Source organism: Leptonychotes weddellii, chromosome 6 (genome assembly GCF_054177405.1).
Source record: "Leptonychotes weddellii isolate Sample4059 chromosome 6, ASM5417740v2, whole genome shotgun sequence".
Classification (NCBI taxonomy): domain Eukaryota; kingdom Metazoa; phylum Chordata; class Mammalia; order Carnivora; family Phocidae; genus Leptonychotes; species Leptonychotes weddellii.
In genome coordinates, this window is record NC_138374.1 from 18,326,049 (window position 1) to 18,351,109 (window position 25,061).

The 25,061-nt window shown below is 47.3% G+C and overlaps 1 protein-coding gene across 1 annotated transcript in view; it reads left to right on the forward strand.

Moving 5' to 3' along the window:
- XPNPEP1 (X-prolyl aminopeptidase 1) overlaps window positions 1-13,767 on the forward strand; it is a 42,711-nt gene extending 28,944 nt beyond the window's left edge. Inside the window, exons 6-14 of the mRNA XM_081823069.1 lie at window positions 1,252-1,310; window positions 1,449-1,526; window positions 3,463-3,534; window positions 5,078-5,138; window positions 6,573-6,642; window positions 7,511-7,684; window positions 8,410-8,486; window positions 9,671-9,769; window positions 13,211-13,767. Coding sequence (XP_081679195.1) covers window positions 1,252-1,310; window positions 1,449-1,526; window positions 3,463-3,534; window positions 5,078-5,138; window positions 6,573-6,642; window positions 7,511-7,684; window positions 8,410-8,486; window positions 9,671-9,769; window positions 13,211-13,339 — 819 coding nt within the window. The 3' untranslated portion in view covers window positions 13,340-13,767. The remainder of the gene's footprint in view (window positions 1-1,251; window positions 1,311-1,448; window positions 1,527-3,462; window positions 3,535-5,077; window positions 5,139-6,572; window positions 6,643-7,510; window positions 7,685-8,409; window positions 8,487-9,670; window positions 9,770-13,210) is intronic.
- Window positions 13,768-25,061: the final 11,294 nt, after the last annotated feature.

A 25,061-nucleotide genomic window follows, 5' to 3' on the forward strand; every position in this document is an offset into this window, starting at 1 on the left:
TCTGAGACTCAACAGTCCTGCACAATTCACAGCGCTTAACAGAGCACGTACCCTCCCCAGTGTCTATCACCCAGTCACCCCATCCCTCCCACCCCACCCCCCACTCCAACAACACTCAGTTTGTTTCCTGCAATTAAGAATTCCTCTAGGCATTGTCTTATTAACTAAGTGGAATTTCATTATAAGGAAAAGTGGTTCACAATAATATTATCGGCAAGCTGACTGTATTAAGAGAAAAAGATCTTTGTGTACATTTTGGACTTCAGTTTAAGATGTAAAACTTTTGATAGTAAATTGATTCTTGGCCATTAGTTTCTTGCCTTTTCATTCCTTACAGTTGACAGCAGGGGATTTCTTTGTGCTGTTATTAAACAATCTCATGTTCCCTTTAAATATTATATAAACAACTCTTTAAAAGTAGCTTAAAGTGGAAAAAGAATATCACGCTTACTCCCACCTATGTAACTAGTTTATTCCCTCTGGCTGTTGTTCTTCTGTGTAAATCATTTTTACATGTCTCTCAGTGTATAGATATGGTTTTGTATTTTATTTTATTCACTTAGTACCATAGTGTGAGCCTTCTCCATGTGCTTTGAGGCCTTTAAAAAAGAATCCAAATTGTGAAAGCGTTGTGTGGTGACAGATGGTAGCTACACTTCTGGTGAGCACAGCGTAACACAGAGATGCTGAATCACTGTTTCGTACACCTGTAACTAACATAGCATCGTGTGTCAGCTCTACTTGCATTAAAAAAAAAAATTTAAAAAAGGGATCCAAGTAGAGAGATTGAGTTTGGTGCTTAGACCAATTTGCCATTCCTCCTATTTTCAAGTGTTTAGATCATTTTTAATTTTTTTTTTTGCTGTTATCAGTCAACCTGTAATAATATCTTTGCATTGGTCTTTTTTATTTATTCAGGATGACTTTCTTAGGATGATATCCTAGCAGGAGATGCTTTTGAGCTTTTAAACTTAGCTGGATTAAGTTTGGGGGAGGCTTTAGGATATAACACTGAGACAAATAGTTGAGTGGAAAATTGAAAGGATAGAAATCCTTCTACTTTAGATAGCTTTGATGAGAGTTTTTGGAAATTCCCTCCTGGTTAAAGATGAGACATTGGCTGTGTCCTGGAGGTGGGACAGTTGGGACATGGGAAGTGAGGAAAAAATAAGCTTTTACTGCATCCCCTTTAACTTGTATGAAGCACATGAATTTATCACCCCACATGATTTATAAGCAACTCCCTTGTAGGTGCCCAAAGGTGGCGTGTCAGAGATCTCAGCTGCTGACAAAGCCGAGGAATTTCGCAGGTGAGGATCCGTGTGTGTGTGGGGGACCTGAACCTTGTGGGCATTTCTTTGGCGACTTAAATGAGGCTGAGAGGGCCCCTGTTCTTGGCACAATAAAATCCTTCACGCTGCTCTGCTCCCTGTGTCTTTCTGTTCTAGGCAGCAGGCTGACTTTGTGGACCTGAGCTTCCCAACGATCTCTAGTACGGGACCCAATGGCGCCATCATTCACTACGCGTAAGGCATGCGGAGGAGCTTGCTACCTGGCTTTGCTGCTGCTTCTGCAGGAGCCTGGGGCGGGGGGTGGTGGGGGGGGAGACGACACTAGTTTACCAGGGGCCCCAGTGCCCACCTCCCTGTGTCTGTTGAGACTGTTCTTAGATGGGAAACGAGGACTTGCTTTCTCTCGTTTCCTCTAAATCTCCAAGTCTCTGCCTTTTGGGAGCCTCCTCTTAGGCTCAGGTGTATGGTGTTGACCTTCTCCATGAGGTAGTCAAACGGATTGTCCCCCTCTTTCCTTTCCGAGGCAACAGGAGGTGTATTCATAGCTCTTGATCATGGTGATCAGAATATTTTAGTGTTTGTCTTTCCTGATAATGGCAGCCTTCTTTTTTTTTTTTTTTAAAGATTTTATTTATTTATTTGACAGAGAGAGACACAGCGAGAGAGGGAACACAAGCAGGGGGAGTGGGAGAAGAAGAAGCAGGCCTCCCACAGAGCAGGGAGCCCGATGCGGGGCTCGATCCCAGGACTCTGGGATCATGACCTGAGCTGAAGGCAGACGCTTAACGACTGAGCCACCCAGGCGCCCTAATGGCAGCCTTCTTGATGCATGAGTCCAAACATCTTGTGAGCTCCATCACCCCCATACTGAAAAACTTAGCACTAGGTTGTTGAGCATCCTGTTGTGGTGAGGGAGGTAATCAGCACCCTTTCTTCCCTCCCTGTGGGCTTAAAGCTGGGTGCCCAGCCTGTGGGGGATTTTAGCAGATGACTCCAAGAGCCTGTGGACTCACAGAGTGGAGCATTCCCTGTGCTGGGAGACGGGATGGGCCCTGATAAGTTTAGTATTGATCTGCCTGTGGAGACGGTGGGAAGTGGAACGTGGCTTGCTCATTGGACGCCAGCTTCAGATTTGCCCAGGCGAATGGTTTTGCCTAGTGTCGGGCATTTTGAGTTCTTTGCTCTGTGTGTATGATGTACACAATCAGTGGAGGGACACTTGGTCTTTCTCACTGTGCTGTACACAGGCAGAGGTCCCCCCTCCCCGCACACTCTTAATAATTGCTTTTAGAGCTTTTAGTCTTGGGGCACATTTTGAACCTGTGTGTGGGAGACAGTCACAGATGTGATTGTGCAGTTCTCTCCTATTAATGCTTCTGTTCTAAAATTAAAATATAAAAAGGACTTTCAGTTTTTGTCTTATGTTTAATTCAGGTGGTGAATTTCTTGGCTGGATACTATCCTAGAATTTTGCATGTAATTAACACATTAAAAAATTTCAGATCAAGGTGGGAGAAGTCTGCTTCTGCTTTGGCATTTTTTCGCCGTGGGCTGTTGGAAGCCTGTTGAGAAGCAGGGCCTGGAGCTGGTTCCAGTCATTTGGCTGGAGTGACCACTGATGCCCTTTGTGCTGAAGAGGGGGTGGTGCCTGGAAATGAACGAGTCCCTTTCTCAGCTGCAGGGTAGAGACTTGGAATGCCCTTACTCCTTCTAGCATTTTCCAGTGCAGTGGTACTATCTCTTGGTCTGGGAAGCACATGGGGCCTGGGACCCCACATCCAGAGACAGGTGACTCCTGGCTGCTGTATTCCCAGTTCTCAAGACTCTAGCTTGGTCCTCTCGCATCTGATGATTATTGTTTTTGTAGCTCTTACAACTATTTCATTAACCTGTTTTGTTCCAGACACAAATGGAGATAGATATGAGGAAATATGTTATTCTTCCTTCTCTTGAGCTCTTTATCCAGTTGGGGAGATAGGTTGACTGGGTCTTTGAGTAGTTCTAGAAGATTAAATTATTTGGAATAATCAATTTAGTGGGTAACTTTAAATTTTGATATATTTTCAGACCTATGTAAGTTGTAAGAATAGTATAAGGAACTCTCATATGTCTCCTCCCAGATTCAGCAAGTACATTTGTGGAATAATTAATTTTTAATTAACTTTCTTAGGCCGGTCCCTGAGACGAATAGGACATTGTCGCTAGATGAAGTGTACCTGATCGACTCGGGAGCCCAATACAAGTAAGTGAACTAGGGCTGCCATAGAACGGGATCGTGTCGGGTCAAAAAAGTTGAATAGGGGGTAAGCCAGGCTCCAGCAGAGGGTGCCCAGATGGGAATCTCACTGTGTGCCAGCCCCTAATGGAATCCTTCTCATGTCTTGTCCTTTTTTTCACCCCTGCTTGAAGTTGTCCAGTGGTGACTCTTCCCACAAAAGACCGTTTGATAGAAATGTTTAGTTCTTGGCCGGAAGTTGTTAAATACTAAATAAATAACTGAAAGCAAGCTTTCAAAACCGTTAGAAAGCCTTCTGCCCTAGGTCATAAACAGCCTGCTAGTTCTCTGGACTCGTAGCGCCCTCGTCGCCTTGGGAAGTGAGGGATTAATTTTAAATGAGTAAATGAGAAACTAGGGTTGCCCCTGAATTTCTGAATTTCCATCTTCATGTCTCGCTCCTGTCCTATTCATCCTCTAGGATGTTTCTCAGAGGAGAACCCAAGATTTGGCTGGGTCCCAGTGTGGAACCCACGAGAAGGCACTGGAATAGGTGTTGTCTGCATGAAGATAGCATGAGCAGTTTTAATGCTCCGTTCCCATTGCAGTTGGGACTGTGGCTGATGGAGAGCCTGATTATTTTTTTATTTTTAAAGATTTTATTTTATTTTAGGGAGAGAGAGAGTGAGAGCAGGGGGAAGGGCAGAGGGGGAGAAAGAGGGAAAGAATCTCAAGCGGACTCCGCGCTGAGTGCAGAGCCTGACGCAGGGCTCCATCCCACCACCCTGAGATCATGACCTGGGCCAAAACCAAGTCAGTTGTTTAACCGACTGAGCCACCCGGGTGCCCCTGGAGAGCCTGATTATTAAGCGGGCTCCACCACATAGATGGAAATCACAGCCTAGCCTCGGGACACATGGGTCGGTATTCATAATAACAGCTTAGAGCTCAGGGTGTTGAGATTGTTTAGGTTCTGGTGTAAGTTTTGGTCACGTCTAAATTTTAGCAAGATTCCAGAAGTTATCCTTTCTATGTCAGGGGTGTGGATTAGTGCATTCTAAGAGATGTCTTTGGGTAATTGTAGGGTCCAGTCCTTTGCTGTCCTGATGGGAAGAATTAGAGGTTGGCCCTCTTTTGATAGAATCAGGCTCCTACTTGCTCCTATTTCCTTTGTCCTCCTCCTTCTCGTTTATAACCCCATGATAGTGTCACCCATGAAACAGTCCTCACACTGTAGACCAAGAGTGTGTGTGTGTCAGGGCCCGACTGAGTTCACTCTCACTACCTCAGGCCATCCTTACTTTCATACTTTGTCTCATTTTATTTATTTATTTAGAAAAAGATTTATTTATTTTAGCGAGAGCACGAGCAGGAGGGTCAGAGGGAGAGGGAGAGAGAATCTCAAGCAGATTCCTTGCTGAGTGCCGAGCCCAACATGGGGTTTGATCTCACAACCCCGAGATCATGACCTGATTCAAAACCAATGTTCAGATGCCTAACTGCACCACCTAGGCAGCCTGAGCCAAAGCTTATTTTGAGTGAAAACTAATTTGTCCTTTCTTTTGGAAAGGGATGGAACGACAGATGTGACACGGACCATGCATTTTGGGACCCCTACAGCCTACGAGAAGGTAAGGTGGGGCAGGAAACTGGAGAGCTCTCTCTGCTTTCTTAACAACAGCATTGCTCTTAGGAAAAGGAATTGTACAATGAAAGAAAATTTATATGTGGGATAGTAAAATAGCTCATTACTGTGGAGTCAGGCTTCTCTGCTTTATGATGTCCATTTAATTAATTACTGGAGAAATTTTAAAAGCATTCTGTCTGCTAAGGTCAGAGTAACTCAGATTCAAGTTTAAACAGCATCAGTATTCTCTTGAATCAGGAAATCTCTTTGGGGATGGGAGTAGGGTAGTGAAATGTATACTTTTTACAAACAGCGTCTAGATTTGATTCTGAAAGCCACCCCCCCCTTCTTCTTTCAAGTTCAGCATTTCCATTTATAGGCTTAGCTCAGGAAGCCTCTAAAATGGTATACACTGCTCAGTTTCTGGTCTGCCTGGCATGGAGAGGAGGAGATGTCGGTGAGGTAGGAGTCTGGACACTGGATTTCAGGTCTTCTCTGCTGTTTGCTGGCTCTGTGGCCTGGAGTAAAGCACTTAGACACGTCCATAAAAATGGGGATATGAGTACCTGCCTCCAAGGCTGGTTATAACGGTTCCAGGACCCTCGCAAGTTCCCGGATCAGTCACTACCCAGATGTTGGTTGAGTCCCTGAGTGAATCTGTTTTTCTAGGAGCTCCTACAGGAAGAGAGCAGATTTCATAGTTTTAGTCCTGTACCTGACCTGTTTGTAGGCATGAGCACCTTAAAGAATCTGACCTCGACTCCACGTACCTTTGGTGTGACTCCTTTCTGTGCTGGAGAAAGAGCTCCAGGCCAGATGGAAGAGTGTGGGTTCAGTGCTGGCTCTGTACCTTACTGGCCACTAACCCTCCAAGCGTCACTTTTCTTACCCGGGCAGTAGGGATCACCCCCGAGTCTAACACGGGTAGGGGACAGATGTTGATGCTGGACTCCTGGCTTCAAGGCCAGATGCCACCACTTACGAACTACGCCACCTGGCAGGCTGGTTAATCTCTCTGCCAAGTGAGGATGACAACAGCATCTCCAGCACCAAGTGTGGGATGAAGTGCTCAGTGCTTAGTACCATGCCCGGCACAGAGGAATAGCTCGGTAAATGTTAGCTCGCGTCATCGGTAGTTTTATGACTTCTGCTCGTCTTTCTCAGGCTCAGCCAGAGTGTGTCAGAATGTTCATTACAAGGGGAGGGCCTGTGGGGTCATCTCTCTGACAGTTCCTTTTAACTAAGTTTAATTTTTCTAGAAAATTGGTCCCATGGCCAAGCTTTTTGTTTTTCCACCAGAGTTTTTTCTTTTTACTCTGATTTTCTCTGTGGTATTCCTAAAAACCTTTAGAGGCAGGGTTTTCTGAGCTGCCGGAAAACTCCAGGACTGAAGCATCTGTCCTCGTTCTGCAACATGCCCCTGGGTTTTCTTTGGCAGGAATGCTTCACATATGTCCTCAAGGGCCACATAGCTGTGAGTGCAGCCGTTTTCCCGACTGGAACCAAAGGTAGGTGGGTCCTTCTGTCATCTGGCAGGCTTTTCCTTGTTCAGGCACCAAACATGTCTAAGTCTGAGCGGAAGAACCTGTCCTTTGTTCCTGTCAGCCCCGGCCCCTTCAGGCCCAGCCAGGGCAAGTGCTGTGTGGAGTGAGTCTCCTAGACCCACTGACTGAGCTCGGCGGGCTTCCCAGGGAGCCAGGCTTCGGTTTGGGCTTAACGTCAGCGGTGGACCTCTCTCCTGACCACCTGGGGTGTCAGATGACCCCGGCAGGTGGCTCCCAGGAGAGCGCGGCCAGCGCACGAAGGCCTCCGGGCCCAAGTGGAAGTTGGTTGGTGCAGCCTCCTGTCTGTCCTGCCTTGCGGGGCCAGTGCCTCCTTTTGGGACTCCTTTTTACTGGGAACCTGACTTCAGATACATGCCATTCTGCTCGAGGACTGATGGATGGGGCATTGGACGGGGAGTTGACAAGACCTGGGCCTTGAATCTGCTTAGGTTAGGTCTGCACTCATCCCCCTGGGCATCTGTTTCCTTAGAGTCTCATCTTTGTAATTCTGAAGCTTCAGGGTCCCAGAGCTGGGAAGGGAAAGTCTGCCTCAGCCACACCCTTAGTGCTGCAGGCGGCCAGCCCCTTTATCGGCTTCCTGGACACAGTCCTCCCGCTTTAGACTGAGCTCTGGCTGGCGGGGGCGCGGCTGTCTCGGGAGCTCGCATTGTTAGTTCTTTCTTGTGCTGGCTTGAAATCAGAACCCTCCAGTCACTTTTACATGCTGGTTTCTGTTCTGGAGCCAAACATAATAAATCTAATCTCTAAAGTGCTTTGCAAATTGAAAAGTACTGGACAAATATCATCAAGTGGTTCTTTATGTGTCTTTCAGGACACCTTCTTGACTCGTTTGCCCGCTCAGCTTTATGGGATTCTGGCCTGGATTACCTGCATGGAACGGGACACGGTGTTGGGTCTTTTCTGAATGTTCACGAGGGCCCTTGTGGCATCAGTTATAAAACGTTCTCCGATGAGCCCTTGGAGGCAGGCATGATTGTCACTGATGGTAAGTGTCCCTCACATCCAGGGTGTGCATGGGTCTTCGAGCCTGTTTGAAGGCTCTCTGTTGTTGCTTATCTTTTGATTATCTTAAAGTAAATTGGATATAATTTCCCCCTCTTGTCACCTTGAATTAAACAAGAACAACAACTTTTTATGATTATAAAAGTGATACGTGTTCATTTTAGAAAAGGTGAGGCCGTGGGACAGCATGTGGAAGAAAGTGAAAATCACTTATAATCCAGCCGCCCAGGGGAAACATTGCTTCATGTTTTGATGTATTAGCTTTTGGTCTTTTATATGCACATACATCTTTTGTTCTCCTCATTCAGATTATACTGGATGTCTTGTTTGTATTCAGCTTGCTTCCTTAATGTACTTTTCCCATGTCATTACCAGATCTCTGTGCATAGAGTTTGATGCCTGCTTCGTTATGTCGAATGGGCACCGTGACTTATTTGGTGGATCCTCTGCTATTGTACTCCCCATCCTGGCACGAGTTTTCAGGGACTTTAGAACCTTTCTTTCTGTTCCTCGAGTACCTGTTGGAAGTGGCTGTGTGGGAGGAGGCGGCATCTCTGGGCTCTTGTCCCTGGACTGAGTGGGCTGTTTGCCTGTATCCCCTCCTCCTTCAGGGTGGGGCTGTCATCCTGGGAGCAAGCACTTCTACTCCGCGTGTACGTGCTCATCATGGGCTGCTTCTCATTTCTGGGTTTGATTTTTTTTTTTTAGAGCCAGGGTATTATGAAGATGGGGCTTTTGGAATTCGCATTGAAAATGTGGTCCTGGTGGTTCCTGTGAAGACCAAGGTAGGTAATTGGCTGTTTATTTTTAAATTTTCCTTATTTTTTAATGAGGGAAGATGAAGATATTTGTCTTTGGAGCCAAGAGTGTGCCATTCTGGGGCCAAAATGGAGCTTCCTCCCCAATACAAGGGAGTCTCCTAGAAATCAGTCTCCTCTGCAGAAGCCAGAAAGAAAATCCGTAATGAACTGGGACCCAGAACTGGGATTCCTGGGGCACAAGGCAGGCCCCTGCCTGATGGGATCTGGGGCTCTGAGTTTACTAGAGGCATCTTCTTGTCATGATGCTGGGGGTGGGGGAGGTGCTTGTTTAAAGGCCCCTCCCAGACCCGGGGCCACGGCCTGGAAACTGTATTTTCAACAAATGCCTCAAATGATTTTTATTGGGTAAAGCTGAGGAACCCTTAGTTATACGGTAGGTCAGGCCCCACAGGCTGGTGATGAGATGGGTCTGTTGCCTTCCAGAAGACAGGCACTTCACCTTCTCCCCATCACTATTACCAAGAGGTTGGAGGGCTTAGGTGTTAGGCTTTACCTAGAAGACCCGTTTATTACTCTTCTGTGGGTGATGGTGGAAATCGAACAGTTGGAGGGAAGTGGCTTCCTCAGCGTGCTGGCCTCTGCTCTCTGCTTCCACATCGAAGTCACCTTGAGAGTGGCCTCTCACCTCGCTCCCAGAGGCCTTGCCAGGAACAGAGACCCAGCATGCTCTCAGGTGCCCTGGCCAGTCCGTACTCCGTAGCATGGATAAACCTGCTATCTGTCACCGGATGGGACTGGCTGGTCGAGGCAGGACATGTGGCTAACTGTTAAATAAAAGTGATGCTGGGGATTTGCACTCTGGTAGAGTCTTGAGAACCAAAACCAGTGATGCCCCTCATCCAGACACCGCCATGCTCTGCCCCCACTGCTTCTCCGTCACAGTGGATGTTAGCCCGGGGACCTGCTGCTCAGAGCCCCTCGGCTTTCCCCGATGGTGGCTGTTGGCGCAGCGGGGCAGCTCTAGGACAGTGGCATCCAGTGGGTTTGTCGTGCCTCCTGGGCCCCCTGAAGATGCTGACCAGCAAACCCCTTTTTGGTTCCCGTTCACACCTGCCCTGGGGGGTGGTCATGGCTGGTGGGAATGACCTCATGGTGGTTCATTGGGGTAGATAGGAGTATTTTACTCTGTTTTCTTCCTTTTCCAACAGTATAACTTCAATAACCGGGGAAGCCTCACCTTTGAACCTTTAACTTTGGTTCCGATACAGACCAAAATGATAGATGTGGATTCTCTTACAGACAAAGAGGTAATGAGGGTGGCTTGGAGGAGACAGAGTGGGAGTGGGGGTGGAGAGCTACCTTACATTCTCTCATCTCTTCTCACTTTGTAATTTAGAGATCTGTGCCACCTGAGTCTGAAAATCCAAGGTCTGTTGAGGACTGTAGATGCTTTTCCTGTATTTGTTGGCTCTCTAGGTAGAGATAGTCCTCCCTGCACCATTGTGGGGCTGTAAGGTTTCTTGAGTTGGACTAGTTCGCCACTGCTTTCCTTGAGGGCACGAGCCATGGCTGCACTGAGCGTTTAGCAAACCATGGGCCATGTGTCTTCCTAGGAGGAGCCAGATGGGTGGTAGGGCCTATTGGCCACTGCATGTACCAGATTGTTTTCTCATGTTGAATGAAATATTAAGGGAATGAAAAGCGAAATCTATTATCATACACCCAGTTTTCACACAGACAAGGAGAGAGGCGGTGCCTACTCTTCTGGTCACTCCGGGCTGTGAAGCTCTTCATAAAGCTAGGAGCACAGTGGGGCTCACTGTCAAGCTCCGAGGGATACAGGTCTTGAAACCCCTTCAATCCTGTGCTGGGTCCCCAGGCCCACAAGGCCAGGTGAGGTGACGGGCCCCGGGACCTGGGTGAGTAAGGCTTGAGGGATCAGGCAGGTGATCAACATTGGAGCAGAGACGGGTCAGAAACAGGGCGGGAAGAGTCAGCACTGGACAGACCAAACAGTTCCTGAGCCAGGGAGCCAGAAGCCAGAAGGACACAAGTTTCAGAGCAAGGCAGGTGGTCGGAAGTCCCTGCAAACGGCAAATGAGTGGTGGGAGCCAAAGGCAGGATGAGCTTGGCAGGTCCCGTAGGAGTAAGTTCCTGTTGCCAGAGCAGCTACTGACCTCACCCCGGCCACGGTGAAGCGCCTCTTGAGACGTCCTCCGCGGAGCACACCTGGCCCCATGCCCGGCACTAGGAAAAGTGCCTCTGGCGGGGAGGCCCCTTCTGCTGGACCTGGAATGGGACTCTCCCAGCCAGAAGCCCCTTCTCCTGGCCCGCTCACACAGGGGTGACAGCAAAAGGTCATCTGCTTCCTGCTTAGTGTGGGCACCTCTGCTTACCCGTCAGTGTCCTTGACCGGCCAGACATCCCCGCTCACGGCCCCTAAACGAGGCGACCGTTGTGGGTTTATTCAGCTTGTCGAGGGTGCCGGGCAGGAAACCGCTTGTTAGCAGCACAGTGTCCGGTGTGGGCCTGGCAGGAAGAGTCCCTCCAGCGGTCCCTGGCTTAGGGGAGAGGGGACAAGAACACATGAGCGGACGTGGAAGCCACCGGCTTGAGTCCTTTGTGCTCAGTAGGAGCCAGGGTCTCTTCTCATGGCCTCGGGTACAGCTTCCAGGGTCTTAGCAAGGGGCTCTCCCCGTTCAAAGTCACTTTGCTCTCGGAAGCCCAAGGCCGTGGCTTCCTACCATGCAGCTCTAGGTCAGGCAGTCCCTGCTGTCCACATAGAGTGTGCTCATCAGGTGGCTTCCTCCCAGTGACATTCCACCTTATCCACAGAAATAGTGTGTGAGAAAGGTTGAGTGAGGCCATTCTTCCTTGAGGGAGGAATGTTGTTAACCTGGCTCGGTCCACCCCATGACATTGAACATAGACCAGTGGGCTCTGTTGTACTCAGTGGTTCATTACTATACCTTGTGTGGCCGAAGCACTGAACTCTTCTTTCTGCCGATTAGTTTCTGTAGGGCAGATAATAGCTTCTTACCCTTAGATCATAAGCAAGTTCCTACAAATAAACAGTAGATGTATTTAACATACCAAGCAGAGTACATTTATTGTCTCTTTTAGCAAAAAAAAAAAAAATCTCCTCCATATATCACTTAAATCTGGGGCCTCATTCTGTCAGAAGGCACAGTAATACCCCACAACCAGATTCTGTCTATTTGGCTTTTAAAGTACTCAGTCATGCCCCTTACCACCTCCCAAACTGACAGTGTTTTTGGTTACTTTAAGGACTTTTTGGGTTGGGTTTGCATTCCCGTCATTTATCGCCAGATGGCAGCTGAGGACTTTGGTCATGAACGTGGGCAGCTGCAGACTTTCGGGGCCTTTGGAATGTTGGTCAGGCCCCCCTGAGGCTGCGCGTACAACTGAAAGGGTCTCGGGGGTCTCACCTTGGCTCCGGGCTTGGCTGCTTTGGACTGCAGGCTGTCTCGGAGCCCTGCCTGACCCGCAGCAGTTTGCTTGCTTTTGACTCCCTGTTCCGCTCCCAACTCCCAGCAGGGGCCAGTAGGCTCTTCCCCGTGGGGAGTGGAGCCCTGGCTGGGTCGAAGCCCTTTGGCAATACCGCTGTGTCCGTCTGCCCATCACAACCCCGGAGCTCGTCCTTGGTACCGGGTCCGGACTTGGTACCGGGTCCCCGGTGCCCATGCTTCTGTAAGAGCGCTGCCTTCCCAGATGGCGTGTGGCTCGTGGCAGCAGGGGCGCGGATGGCGGGGTCTGTCTTGCCAACTTTGCTGCAGCTGAGTGTCGGGTCGGGCCCACTTCATGGCCAGAGAAGAGAATGGGTGGTTGTCCTCTGGTAGAACTTGCTTCACTCCAGCCTTCACACCTGCCCCACCCCAGGGAGGGGAGAGTTCACCCTTTTACGGCCGCGGAACTTTCACCGTTAGGCCCTTGTGGATCCGCCCCGACCCAGGCACCAAGTCCTGTCAGACCTCCTCCCTTCTTACCTCTTTTTAAAAGATCTCCTGGGGCGGTGGGCGCGTTCCGTTGAGTGTCTGAAAGTTAAGCTCCCGGCCCCACCCTGCAGCACCACAGTCCTTGGTCACCAGAGGTTTGGGGTTCATCTAGATAGCCACACTCACAGGACCGTGGGGGCTTGGCTGATCCCAGTTTAGTCAGCTCTGTCAGTGGAAACGGGTAGGAAGCTCAGTGCATTGGTGTGACACCTTCAGGTGTGTCTCTTAGCAGGAGTTTCACCAGCCCTCTAGGGCTAGTTTTCAGCCCCCCTCCCCTCCACTGCCACCCCGAGATGGCTGAGGTGTGAGGGAAGGAGGCCACATGGGTGGGTGTAGGACCTACCAGACCCCCTGCCCCGTCCCTCTGAAAGTGTCCTGTGAGTATGGCTTGGGGGTCCTGTTGGGAAGGATACCTGGTTACAGGTTACTCTGCACCCAGGGAAGCCCGAAGCCATGACTTGCTCTCAGGTATTTATAGTTCCTTCACAGTCATTGCCAGTCCACCTGCAGTAGACTGTTCTGGACGCATTTTACCGTAAGCAGCATGGCCTTGTCCCCTTGATTTCCAGGGAAATGGAGCCCAAGGAAGTTACTCGTCCCTGAGCAGGGGGAAAAGGTTTTGTGTATCTCTGCCCTCAACTCATGATCTCCGCACCCGGGGGCCTCTCCCTGTTTGCCCCTGTAGCCTCTGGGAGAGGTGTGAATACTGCCTGTCTTTCTCCCATCTTGCAGTGTGACTGGCTCAACAATTACCACCTGACCTGCAGGGACGTGATCGGGAAGGAATTGCAGAAGCAGGGCCGCCAGGAAGCTCTCGAGTGGCTCATCAGGGAGACGCAGCCCATCTCCAAGCAGCATTAATCCTCCCTGGTTTTTGCTTTTGTAAAATGCTCTGGGGAAGGGAAGAAGCCTGCCAGATCCCTGACATCTGTCCCCTTTCCTCTCCTTCCTTCCTTCTTCCCCTTTTTACTTTGAGATTCTAAGAAGAACTGAGAAATCTTCTTATCCTCTTTGATATTTTCTTGCAAACACTCAATCTTTTATGATTTTTTTAATTGTTGAGAACGAGCCAAGAATAAAATTGCTGCACCAGAAGGAGGGTCCCCGCAAAGCTGATCACTCACTCAGGGAGACGCCCCAAGCAGCCGCAGTGAGTTCTCTGGCCAGTGATGGTGAAACACTGAGTGCTTGCTCTCTGATGGTCAGGTTCCAGGTGCTAGTACATTATTCATGATCACCTTGATTCATGAGACTGTATTTATGATCAGTGAATAAAATGTCAGAATGTGCTTTGTCTCAACTGTGTCTTTCCTCTCAGCACTGTCCACCCCGCATGTTTGGCAAGCTCATCTCCAGGACTGGTGGCCTTTGGGGGAGACATTTTCTAGATAGAAGGTCCCCTTTCAGGAGAGATCCCTGGCCTCGCCACATATTGTCTGGCTTAACTGGAAAGCCTTTTTCTTTTCTCTGGAAAACCTAATATTTTGGTGAGTATAATGTCAAAAGTGAGTCTTCCATGGTCCACCATGTGTTACACATTGCGGAGTCTCAAATAGATTTGACTATTTTTGATATTTCGTTGTATGGCTAGTTCTTTTTTTAAATAGTCTCATTAAATCTTAAACCATATCTTGGATTTGGATGGCTTTGAACGATGAATAAATATAAGATACTTCGGCCATCCACCAAAGCATGGTTGGCAACGTCCATTACTTTGCAGCTGGGGAAGCAGAAAATGAAGTGAGCTAATCTGTTTTTACCATTCAGAACCAGGGTGTCAGCAGGGAAAGTTTCACCGATATGATGAGCCTAAATTGACAAGAGCGCCTTAAAACCCTTGCCAACATTTCCGTTGTCCCTCCTCTCTTCTTTTCTCTGAAGGATCGTTGGTTCCAACTTGCTGTGTGGAGGAAGCAAGATGCATGGCTAGTTCTCAGGTTGTTTTTGTGATGCGGACTCAATAACAGGATGTATTTTGATCCACCAAAGATCCATTCTTGAATGTGTTTGTTTTGCACTTGCTCCTATTTTTTTATTTATTTATTTGGCAAAGAGAGACACAGCGAGAGAGGGAACACAAGCAGGGGGAGTGGGAGAGGGAGAAGCAGGCTTCCCGCTGAGCAGGGAGCCCGATGCGGGGCTCGATCCCAGGACCCTGGGATCATGACCTGAGCCGAAGGCAGACGCTTAACGACTGAGCCACCCAGGCGCCCCTGCACTTGCTCCTATTTTTATGTCCCACGGGATTGTTCTTAAAAGAAGTTTCTCCTTGAATGATAGGATGTATTCAACGTGTTTCTCCTCCGTCATCCCTCTAAAAGTCAGAAGACCTCCCCGTTAGGACTCAGACCATCATCTCCTCTGCTCCCCCCGAAGGTTTTTCTCTCCCAGAAAACGGGAGCTGTGAATTGCAGTTGGTTTGGAGTTCAAGCAGACTGAACTCAAGCATGAGAGCAACTCCACTGTTTGTTCATTGGGCTCGTAAACCTGTCCCTTCCCAAGGCAGCCTTAGAGCAAAGTTTGATTTAATTGGCTCAAGCCCCAGAAGCAAAGGTTCCTGATGCCGGGTGCCTGGAGTTTCCTGCCTGGATCTGCATGTCTTGGCATTAAGTCCAAGAGATAAAACTAGGCAAGCTGATCCCAGAAAGATGGAGAACTGGAATAAAACTGCAATGTGCAAGTGCCCAGAGGGAGGATGAGCTAATCAAGAATCAAAAGACTCTTCCCTACTTTTGAATAGATGATTAAAAAAAAAAGATTGGGTGTAAAAACAGGCAGTATGCTAAATTTATGGAATAAGTCCAGGGAAGCTGATTTTCTTTTTCTTGCTCAGTTTATCCCTTGGTGAAGTTTGATGTACAAGGTAGTGAGGATTCCAGGAAGGGTACAGATGGGGGGCCTACACTGTGGACACACTGTCAGGGGCTGACTTCCCTCTGGTAAAATAAATCCATCCGTGTCACGTGTACGATGCGAGGGGCCTGCCCGCCACCCAGCCCTCCGTGCTGGTCCAGCCTGAGGGCCTGTCCTGGCATCAGCTGCCCGGAACTGAGAGAGGAGTGGGCAACTGTGCAGGAGGTGAGGTTGTGCCTGTGAGAGCCGCAGAGGAGGTTTTGCCCTCTTGTTTCCCCACGGCTGGGGGATTTATGCCGGCAAGGACGTGAAGACTCGACAAGAAGCACTTTGTGACACGTTTCATGCAATAGCTTGAGTGCTTTTGGCTCTGAGGGGAGGTGGGCAGAGGGGAGGCGGGGGCTTGGCAGGTAGAGCCCATGCTGTGGTTGCTTGGTGTGAAAGTATTGGGAGTACAGCGTCAGGATTCAATACACAGCGTCGGTGTTTACAAGCAAAAATGCAGACTTTGGCAAGGTGATGGCAGTTGTGTTGTAGTTTGTGGATCTCCCCAAATCACGCCCTAAAAATGGGGTTTTGCTGGGATAGCTCATGAGGAGCTCTAGACCAGACAGAGCTCATGGAGGAGATCTACACCAGATAGAGGTGACAAGTATCCCCACAAACCCTTAATATGAGCATGTCATCGGCGTCTGTGCAGGAGGAAGCCGAAGGTCTGGTGGACCCAAGAACCCCCAAATAACCATCAGGAAGTTGAAATCTCAGTGAGCCAATTTGAGAGCAGCTCCTGGAACTGGGGCTTGGTTTGCCCACCCCAGCAGGTGAGCAAGAGGGATTTGCGGTAAGGCCTCCTGGGGCTGGAGCAGTCAGTGTACCAGGAATGCCTAGGGCAAAGTCCCACACCGAGGAGAAACTGCCGGGATAGGATCCCGAAGGAAGCAGCGCAGGTGCAGGAGACAGAAAGGAAAGACTCCTCTTTCCCTCCAGTCAGACGGAACAGAGCCAAGACTTCACAGAAAGTAAGAGCTGTATTTTTTAACACATCACAAAGTCAACAGCAAAGGGGGCTCTAGAGCCCTGAATAAAACTACCCTAGTTCAAGTCTCTCTTCCAGAAGTTCAGAAGAATTAATTTCATCTAAAAATGGGCAAAAGAGAAAAAAGATTGAGGTAAAGTGCTATTGCAAACTTAAAAATAATGTGCAGAATGACCTGCCTACAGTGAAATCACATCATCAGGACATGCCCATAAAATAAATGAAAACGATAATGTCTCAAAAACATATCTATAGATTTAAAAATAATATGCAAGAACAACATAAGACAGAATTAGGAAAGATGGGAAATTAAGAACTCAGGAAAGAATTAGAAAAAGCAATCATTTAAAATATGAAGGAACAACCAGGAGGAACATGGGAATGAATCAATGCAACAATGTTTGAAGAGCAATAGAAGATGAATAAGGAGAAGAAAAATAAGAACAAAATGAATAAAAAGGATTTAAGAGAATGTGATAGTTATAAAAGATGGGTAAAAAATTGAACATTTATGCAATAGGTTTCCCCAAAGAAGAAAACTAAAGCAAGGAAATAGAACAAAAATTAAAAACTATAATTTTAGAAAACATTCCCAAGATTAAAAGAAAACCAAAAAGTTTGAAATTACACATTGCAGGAGAATACCCCAAAACTGAATAAATAGACCCAGAATGACCACCAGGACATATTGTAATAAAGTTATCATACTTGAAAGAAAAAGAATAAATCCTTTAGTATTCAAACAAATGATCCAGTAACTTAACAATAGGAAAAATGTGGGATTGCCACCCAGAATTGTTATTATTTTATTATTTTTAAAGAGGTAGAAGGGACACAGGAGGAACTCAAGTCAGATTGAAGGCCCACAGCAGTGTGGCCCCGATTCTGGGTCTCCTGGCTCTCCATCCGGGGCTCTTTCCACCAAGGACAGCTGCTTCCCCAATTCCTGACCCACAGCAGGTTCAGCTGTGGGCTCCAGCCTCCCTGCAGGGGGCCCCCTCCTGTCCTAATTCTTTCCCTTCTTCAGAGTCTCTGTGAAGTGTTTCCTGATTGCTCCAACTGAAAGTCCCTGCTCTAAATTTCTGTTGCACTTTCTTCACAGACTGTAGTGGATATTCTCTTCATAAAACCAACCTTTTCCCATGTCTCTCCAACTAGACTTGTAGCTCGTTCGGGTCCAACACCAGCTATTGCCAGGACTGGGCACACAGTAGGTACTCGTAAATATTTATTGATGGATATAGTGGTGAAGACATTCCAAACATGTTTACAGCAGAGTGAACCACAGCAGTGAATTGAATTCGGTCCCACCTCTTAATTGTTGGTGTGGGGCAAGTTATATATCTTCTTTGACCTCATCATCGTCTGCAAGTAGGGATGATATGATATTTACCATTAGCACATTTGTGAGGGTTATGTGAAAAATTGAGCACAAAACAGCCTAGTGCTAGGCAGGAAAGTAGTAAGTACTCAATTAGCTGGGACACCTATATTTTTCAGCGGAAGGTGAGGTGCCCATTTTGAATTCTCTGCTTATTTCCCCCTATTTCTTCCTTCTCTAATTTTCTCATATCATTACTTAAAAAAATAAACTTTATTGTTTAGGACAGTTTTAGATGTACAGTGATGAGAGTATAGGGAGTTCCTTTACACCCTGCCCCTGGTTCCCCTGTTATTAGCATCTTATGTATTATGGTACATTTGTCACCATTAATGGACTGATGTTGATGTATTATTAGTAACTACAGACCATAGTTTACTCAGATTTCCTTAGTTTTAACCTAATGTCCTTTTTCTGTTCCGGGATCCCATTCAGGATATCACATTGCATTTTGTTGTCATGTCTCCTGAGACTCTTCTTAGCTGTGTTTCTTGGACTTTCTTTGTTTTGGGTGACCTTGGCAGTTTTGAGGAGTACTGTAGAATGTCCCTCTCTGGGGATTTTTCACATGACTAGACTATGGTTATGGGTTTTTGGGAGGAAAACCCCAGAGATAAAGGGTCATTTTTATTGTATCATATCAAGGGTACAGACTTAGAACATGACTTTCCCATTGTTGTTGACCTTGGTCATCTGGCTGAGGTAGTGTTTCTCAGGTTTCTCCATTTCCATAGTGTACTCGGGAAGGAAGTCACTATGTGTAGCCTACCAAGCTATGCTCAGTTTTCTTGAGGGTGGACTATCTGCATCAATTATTTGGAATTCTGCATAGAAGATTTGTCTCTTTTCTCACATTTTTTCAATCATTTCATATCCAAATTGACTTATGCTTTGGTTTATAACTAATACTACTTATTTTGTTGCTCACATTGTTCCAGCTTTGGCCATAGGGAACTCTTTCAGTTGGTTCCTTTGTCTTTTTGATACACTTCCATAATTGTGTGTGTGTGTGTGTGAAGCATGTTCTTTCTGGCACTCCCAAGAAGCCCCAGGCTCATCTTGTATATTTCTCACCTCAGTTCTAGAATCAGCCATTTCTCCAAGGAGCCCTCGTTGCTTTTATTGGAGAAGGGTATTTAAAATTACCATCTGGGCAGCAGATGGGTGCTTTGCTACTGGGCTGTCATTGTTTGTAGGCCCTCTCAGAGCAAGGAAATGTATACATGCACACTAATGCATCTCTATCTGTCTATCTATCTATCCATCTAGCTATCCATCTATCATCTATCATCTATTTACCTACCGATTTCTATATGTAACCATCTGTGTCTATATGGAGCTAGATGTGAGTTTGTACTGTTGTCTCCGGCTCTAATCCATGATCACCGCCCCCTGCTTATCTGGAACCTCCCACCCTACCTATGAGAAACCTGGCTCCCGCCATCCCCATCCATTTGCCAAACTGTTGAATTCTGATGTACATGTGTGGCAGTATTAGGATTGTGAGCCTGTGCCTCTGTGGGAAAAACTCTTATCAACTCGAGTACAGTGTTTGTGTGCAGTTCCTTGTGCTTTGGTTTGCAGACACCACTCATTTCCAAAGTGACTTAAGTCAGCACCCTCCCCTCTCTCCCTTCAGGGAACTTGTTTCACACATTTGAATATAGTTAGTGTCTTGTCGCAGTCTGCGTTCCATCCTGGGATTCTCCCAACCTCTTAAATGATTTTCCCAATGTGCATATATTAAGATTCACTGTTTGTGCTGTATGGTTCATGGGGTTTTGGTGCATGCACAGTGTTACATATCCACACCTACAGTGTCATACAGAATAGTTTTACCCAAACCCTCAAAACGTCCCCAGGGCTTCACCTGTTCGGACTTCCCACCTCTTCCCCTGCTGCTGGCACCCACTGATCTGTTCACTGTCTCTATAGTGTTGCCTTTTCTAGAAGGTCATATATTTGGAATCATACAGTATGTAGATTGTTTCAGACTGACTTCTCTAACCTAGCAATATATAGATTTATCCATGTCTTTTTGTGGCTTGATAGCTTATTTCTTTTTATCACTGAATAATATTCCATCAAATAGATATGCCAGCTTGTTTATACGTATATTCATCTATTGGAAGATGTCTTTTTTATCATAAATTTTTTAAAGATTATTTATTTGAGAGAGAGAGCACGAGCAGGGGAAGGGGCAGAGGGGGAAGCAGACCCCCCACTGAGCAGAGAGGCTGATGCTGGACTCGATCCCAGGACTCCAGGATCATGACCTGAGCCGAAGGCAGATGCTTAACTGACTGAGCCACCTAGGTGCCCATCTATCATAATTTTTTTAATAAGAGGGAAAGTTTTTTTCTTTCTAAGGGAATTTTTATTTTTTCATGATAGGAATAGCATGTGAAAGGCAGGGTACTGTAGTGATTAGGAACCTGGTTCCAAAGCAGATGGTACTGGGTACTCACGGTGAGTCCTTGGGTAAGAGCGCAACTTCTCTGAGCCCCGGTGTCCCTTTCTGCAAAGGGAGATTAGTGGTGGCCTCTTCCTGTCCTTTGGTTGTGAGGACTGATTGGGAAAGCTCCTGCAGAGCATGTCCCCGAATGTAAGCCCAGCCTGGCTGGCCATGACTTCCAACCCAGCCAGAGAGACTTGTTTTTGAAATTGTAGTTTATTGAGATATAATTCACACAATATGCAATTCTTTATTTAAAGTGAGACGTTGATGCTTGTGCTTTCTCTCGATCTCCCCAGAAGGTATCAAAGAAGGTTTTCACACAGAGACATAACTCTAAGATGCATCCTCAGGTCTGAGTTGTTAGAATGTGTAACAGACCTCATTACAGAAAACCTGACTACACCTGCTCGGGTGATCTGGGGCTGTGGTAAAGCCTCTTGGAAAAGGAGTGAGTGGGAGATGGCTTCTCCACCACCCCATCCTCTCTTCCCTTCCTCCCAGGGTCAGAAGAGTCTGCAATATGCTCAGGGGGACAGGGGAGAACACACTTTACTGAACAAGAGAAATTTTTTAAAATTTCTTTTTTTAAGATTTTATTTATCTACTTATTATAGAGAGAGGGATGGGAGGAGGGAGAGAGAGAATCTCAAGCAGTCTCTGCACTCAGCACAGAGACCAGTGTGGGGCTTGATCCCACAACCCTTAGATCATGACCTGAGCCGAAATCAAGAGTCAGATGCTTAACTGAGCCACCCAGGCGCCCCAAGAGAAACGTTTTTGAAGCAAAGTTTGAATCGCCCAAGGAGATGCTTGGAAAACCAGAAGGGAGAGATCCTGGAGTTTCCAGAGTTGAGAGTGTCGCACACCAGGGCTTAGGTGGGCATTACTCTGGGAGTCAAACCCTTCGGCTTCGGAGCAAGCCCTTGCAGTGCGGGCGGGCACCGCGGCGTCCGAGGCCCTCCTGTGTTCCGCCAGCAGATGGCAGTGTGGTTCTTCAGAGAGAGCGGAGATGGCCAGCCGCGGAGGAAGTGCATGGAATTCTAGGTACTAAGAAAGACCTGCGGAGCACCCTCATGTGCTCCCAGGGCTGCCACTCAGTGTCCCCTCAGAAATCAATGTGCCCAGCCCACGTCTGTGGATAGGAATGTCAGTAGAGTTCATTTAACAAAGATGGACTGAAATGCCAGCTCTGATGGGACCGTCAGCCGGGGGTGATGGGTGCAGAAAGATGCGTCCCGTGGGGCCCCTCACAGAGCATGTGCATTAACGGAGACACATGTCCAAGTGTGACTACAACACAGGGGGGTTTATAATGTAAGTGGGGCAGCCAGGAGGTTTCTGCAGAACCTCTCTAGCCCCCCCCCGCCCCATGCTCCGGCCCTTTGGCACATCCGGACTTCCCAGCTTGTGTGAGTCCATCCAGCTAAAGTAGCCGACCTCTGCTAAGCTGGCTCACCATGCCAGATGCTAGAAAAATCACCGCGGCTTTGCTCTCTGGCCTTTTAAAAAAAGACTTAACTATTTTAAGACAAGTTTTAGATTCACAGCAAAATTGAGAGGCAGGTACAGATTTCCCATGTACCCCTGCCCCCAGACATGTGCAGACTCCCCCATTACTAACACCCCCCCGCAGAGTGGTACATTTGTTACAATTGATGAACCTACATGGATGCATTATAATCACTAAAATCCATAGTTTATATTCTGTTTCCCTCTTGGCGCTGTGCATTCTGTGGGTTTTGGTAAATGTATAAGAACATGTATTCATCATTATGGTATCATACAGAATTTTTCACTGCCCTAAAAATCCTCGTACTCCAGCGATTCATCCCTCACTCCCCGACCCCTGGCCAGCACGGATCTTTAATGTCTCCATGGTTTTGCCTTCTCCAGAATTTCCTAGAGTTGGAATCACACAGTATGTAGCCTTTTCAGGTTGGCTTTTTTCACATAGCCATATGCATTTAAGTTTCGTCCATGTCTTTTCATGGCTTGGTAGCTCATTTCTTTTTAGTGCTGAATAATATTCCATTGTTGGGAGCTACAACAGTTTATCCATTCACCTTCCGTAGGACACCTTGGCTGCTTCCACATTTTGACAAACATCAGTAAGGCTGCAATTATGAATTAAACATTCATGTGCAGGTTTTTGTGTGGACGTGTTTTCAACTCCTTTGGGTAAATATCAAGGAGCACAGTTGCTGGTTCGTATAGTGAGAGTATGTTTGGTTTTGTAGGGACCTGCCAAACTGTCTTCCCCAGTGGCTGCTGCCTTTTCATCTTCCGCCATCAGCAATCTCACTTCCTTTCCCTCTCCCTCTGGGACTCTTACTTTGCAGCCCTTTGTGGCTTTCCCCTGTGTCCCTTTTTGTCTTGAACAAGGAAACTCCATGTGGATTTCATTATCTGTAGCAGGAAATATACAGCTATGGGTTCCCTTCTACAGTGCTGTTTCCTATCTAAGCAAAGGCTAAAGGGTTATGTTCTCTCCGACCCTAGAAACTTTTTCTGCGATTTGTGTTGCGATTTGTACTCTAGCCTCAGGACTCAGGAAGTCTGGTTAGTTTAGTGATTTGGAGCTCAGCACCAATAAGGTCAGAATCCTTTGTTTCGAGCCCAGGTGAGCCAGTAGATTTCTTTTGTTCCATGATCATAGCCAATACCTTCAAACTTGTCACCATTGTCATGGTGTCCTGGCTTCTCCTTTTTTATCCCCATCTCTTCAGTCTAAAAATGAGGTCTTTTAGCTCCCACCTTCAGGCCTGGCCCCTTCCACACTCCAGGACCATACCCATCCTCTGCCCAGCTGAATGCTGAGCTGATTCTGAGTCCTTTCTTGTGCCAGTTGGGTTTCTCCCTTGTGCGCACTTCTAGGACAGGGCCTGGGCTTCTGAGTGATCCTGCCTGCTTGAGGTCCAGCTTTTGTTTCCTGCTCAGCCTTCTGGTGGCTCCTGGACTTCACAAGGGCAGAAGTACTAACCTGGTGGGGGTGGAGTAGACCTACCACTTAGCCACTGTATGACCTTGGCTTGGTTCCCTGGCTTCTCTGAACCAGTTTCTTCCTTTCTTAAAGGGATGGGAGTGGCTAATAACCTTGCCTGTACAATCTTCCACAAAATATAGTTGCCATTTTCCCACTTCCTCTGTCTTTGGGTTCCTGGGATCTGGAATGTTCCAGCTTGATTGGTGCCAACTATTTGCCCGTCTTTCTCACGCCCACACTACAGAACCCCATGTTCCTTCATACCTGGTGGGACAGTCCCCTTTTGCGGGACTCTGCCGAGATGCCACTAGCCCGGAACACTGCCTCTCACTCCGTCTCCAGCACCATTGCTCTGCTGCTCTTTTGGTGTGGCTGCCTGTCCCAGGGCTGGGTCAGTTCTGATCCCTGATCCTGCCAGGCCACTCCCTGCTGTGGTTTATCCTTCTCTCTGAAGGGCATCAGAAGACACATGGCTTACTAACTTCTATAGCACTGGACTTGGTTGCAACCAGGTGAGGGAGCCTGGATGCCAATGTAGCCCATCACCATCCTAGGTGCCTGGTTCAAAGAACATCTGGTAAGGAAGGTGCATTGCTTGTGAAACCAAACCAAACCAAACCAAACCCTGACATTGATGACATCTGGGTCTATCAGTTTCCTATAAAGACTGGCAGAAAAATCTCTACCAAGTACATATATTGGAGGTAGAGTGATAGAAAACACTTATTTTTCTGAGTACTTCCTACGTGTGGGTCCTCTTCTAAGTACCACATATTTCTTCTTTCCTGTAATCCTCCCCGCAAACCCTATAGGGTGGGTACTACTAAGAGTCCAATTTTGTATGTAAAGAAGCTAAAGAGGAAATGAAATAAATGACTTGTTCATGATTGCACAGCTAGTAAGTGATGGAACCAGGAATCTCACCTGGCCGTCTGACTTTGGAGACTATGCTCCTATCTGAGAGGCTACACCGCCCTCATCCCCACCCTCACGCTGATCCCAGGTAGGCAGCCGATGTTTGCAGAGCTGGACACACTCCTTGCACAAGTTGGATGTGATGGGAGGTCTTGGGGGCCTGGGGGAGCACTCTGAAGGGAATGATATTTGCCATGATCATGGGCCAAGGAATAGCATCTACAGATGCAGATGTAATGTTCCAGCTGTCCTTTGGCTCACATTTGGTGACCAAATGTGAGGTGCCAGTGGGTGAAAACACCCCTGTGCATGAAGTGAAAGGGAAGTCATTACCTTCTACCCCCCTACCCCAGGGTGCAAGCGCAGAATTAGAGGACATGGCTATAAGGTAGACCTAATGCTAATTGGCAGAAATGTTTTCATTGCCTTATGAAGCAAGGTTCATTAACTAAAACATAATGTTCAGTGTGACTTTAAAATTAAATACCTAAGACATAATGTCTCATGAGGCGGACATGAAGTGGAGTTATTTATATTCTTGCACTTTAGCATGTTAACTTATTGTATTATTTAAAACCAAATCTACTCCGGGAGATGTTTTTTTCCTTTTTTTTTTTTTTAAGATTTTATTTATTTTTATTTGAGAGAGAGAGAATGAGAGACAGAGAGCATGAGAGGGAGGAGGGTCAGAGGGAGAAGCATATGCGGGACTCGATCCCGGGACTCCAGGATCATGACCTGAGCCGAAGGCAGTCGCCTAACCAACTGAGCCACCCAGGCGCCCCTACTCCGGGAGATTTAAGGTGCCTATTTGGCCTCTTTTCAGGGAACTTCATACTAAGTTTTGATACCTTGACTTGTGAGGTCATCGAATCCCTTTCTCTTTCTTTTGTTAGTATCAGTGAGTGTCGCCCAACCCTTTCATTGAGCATCTATGGGAAGAGATAATAGAACATG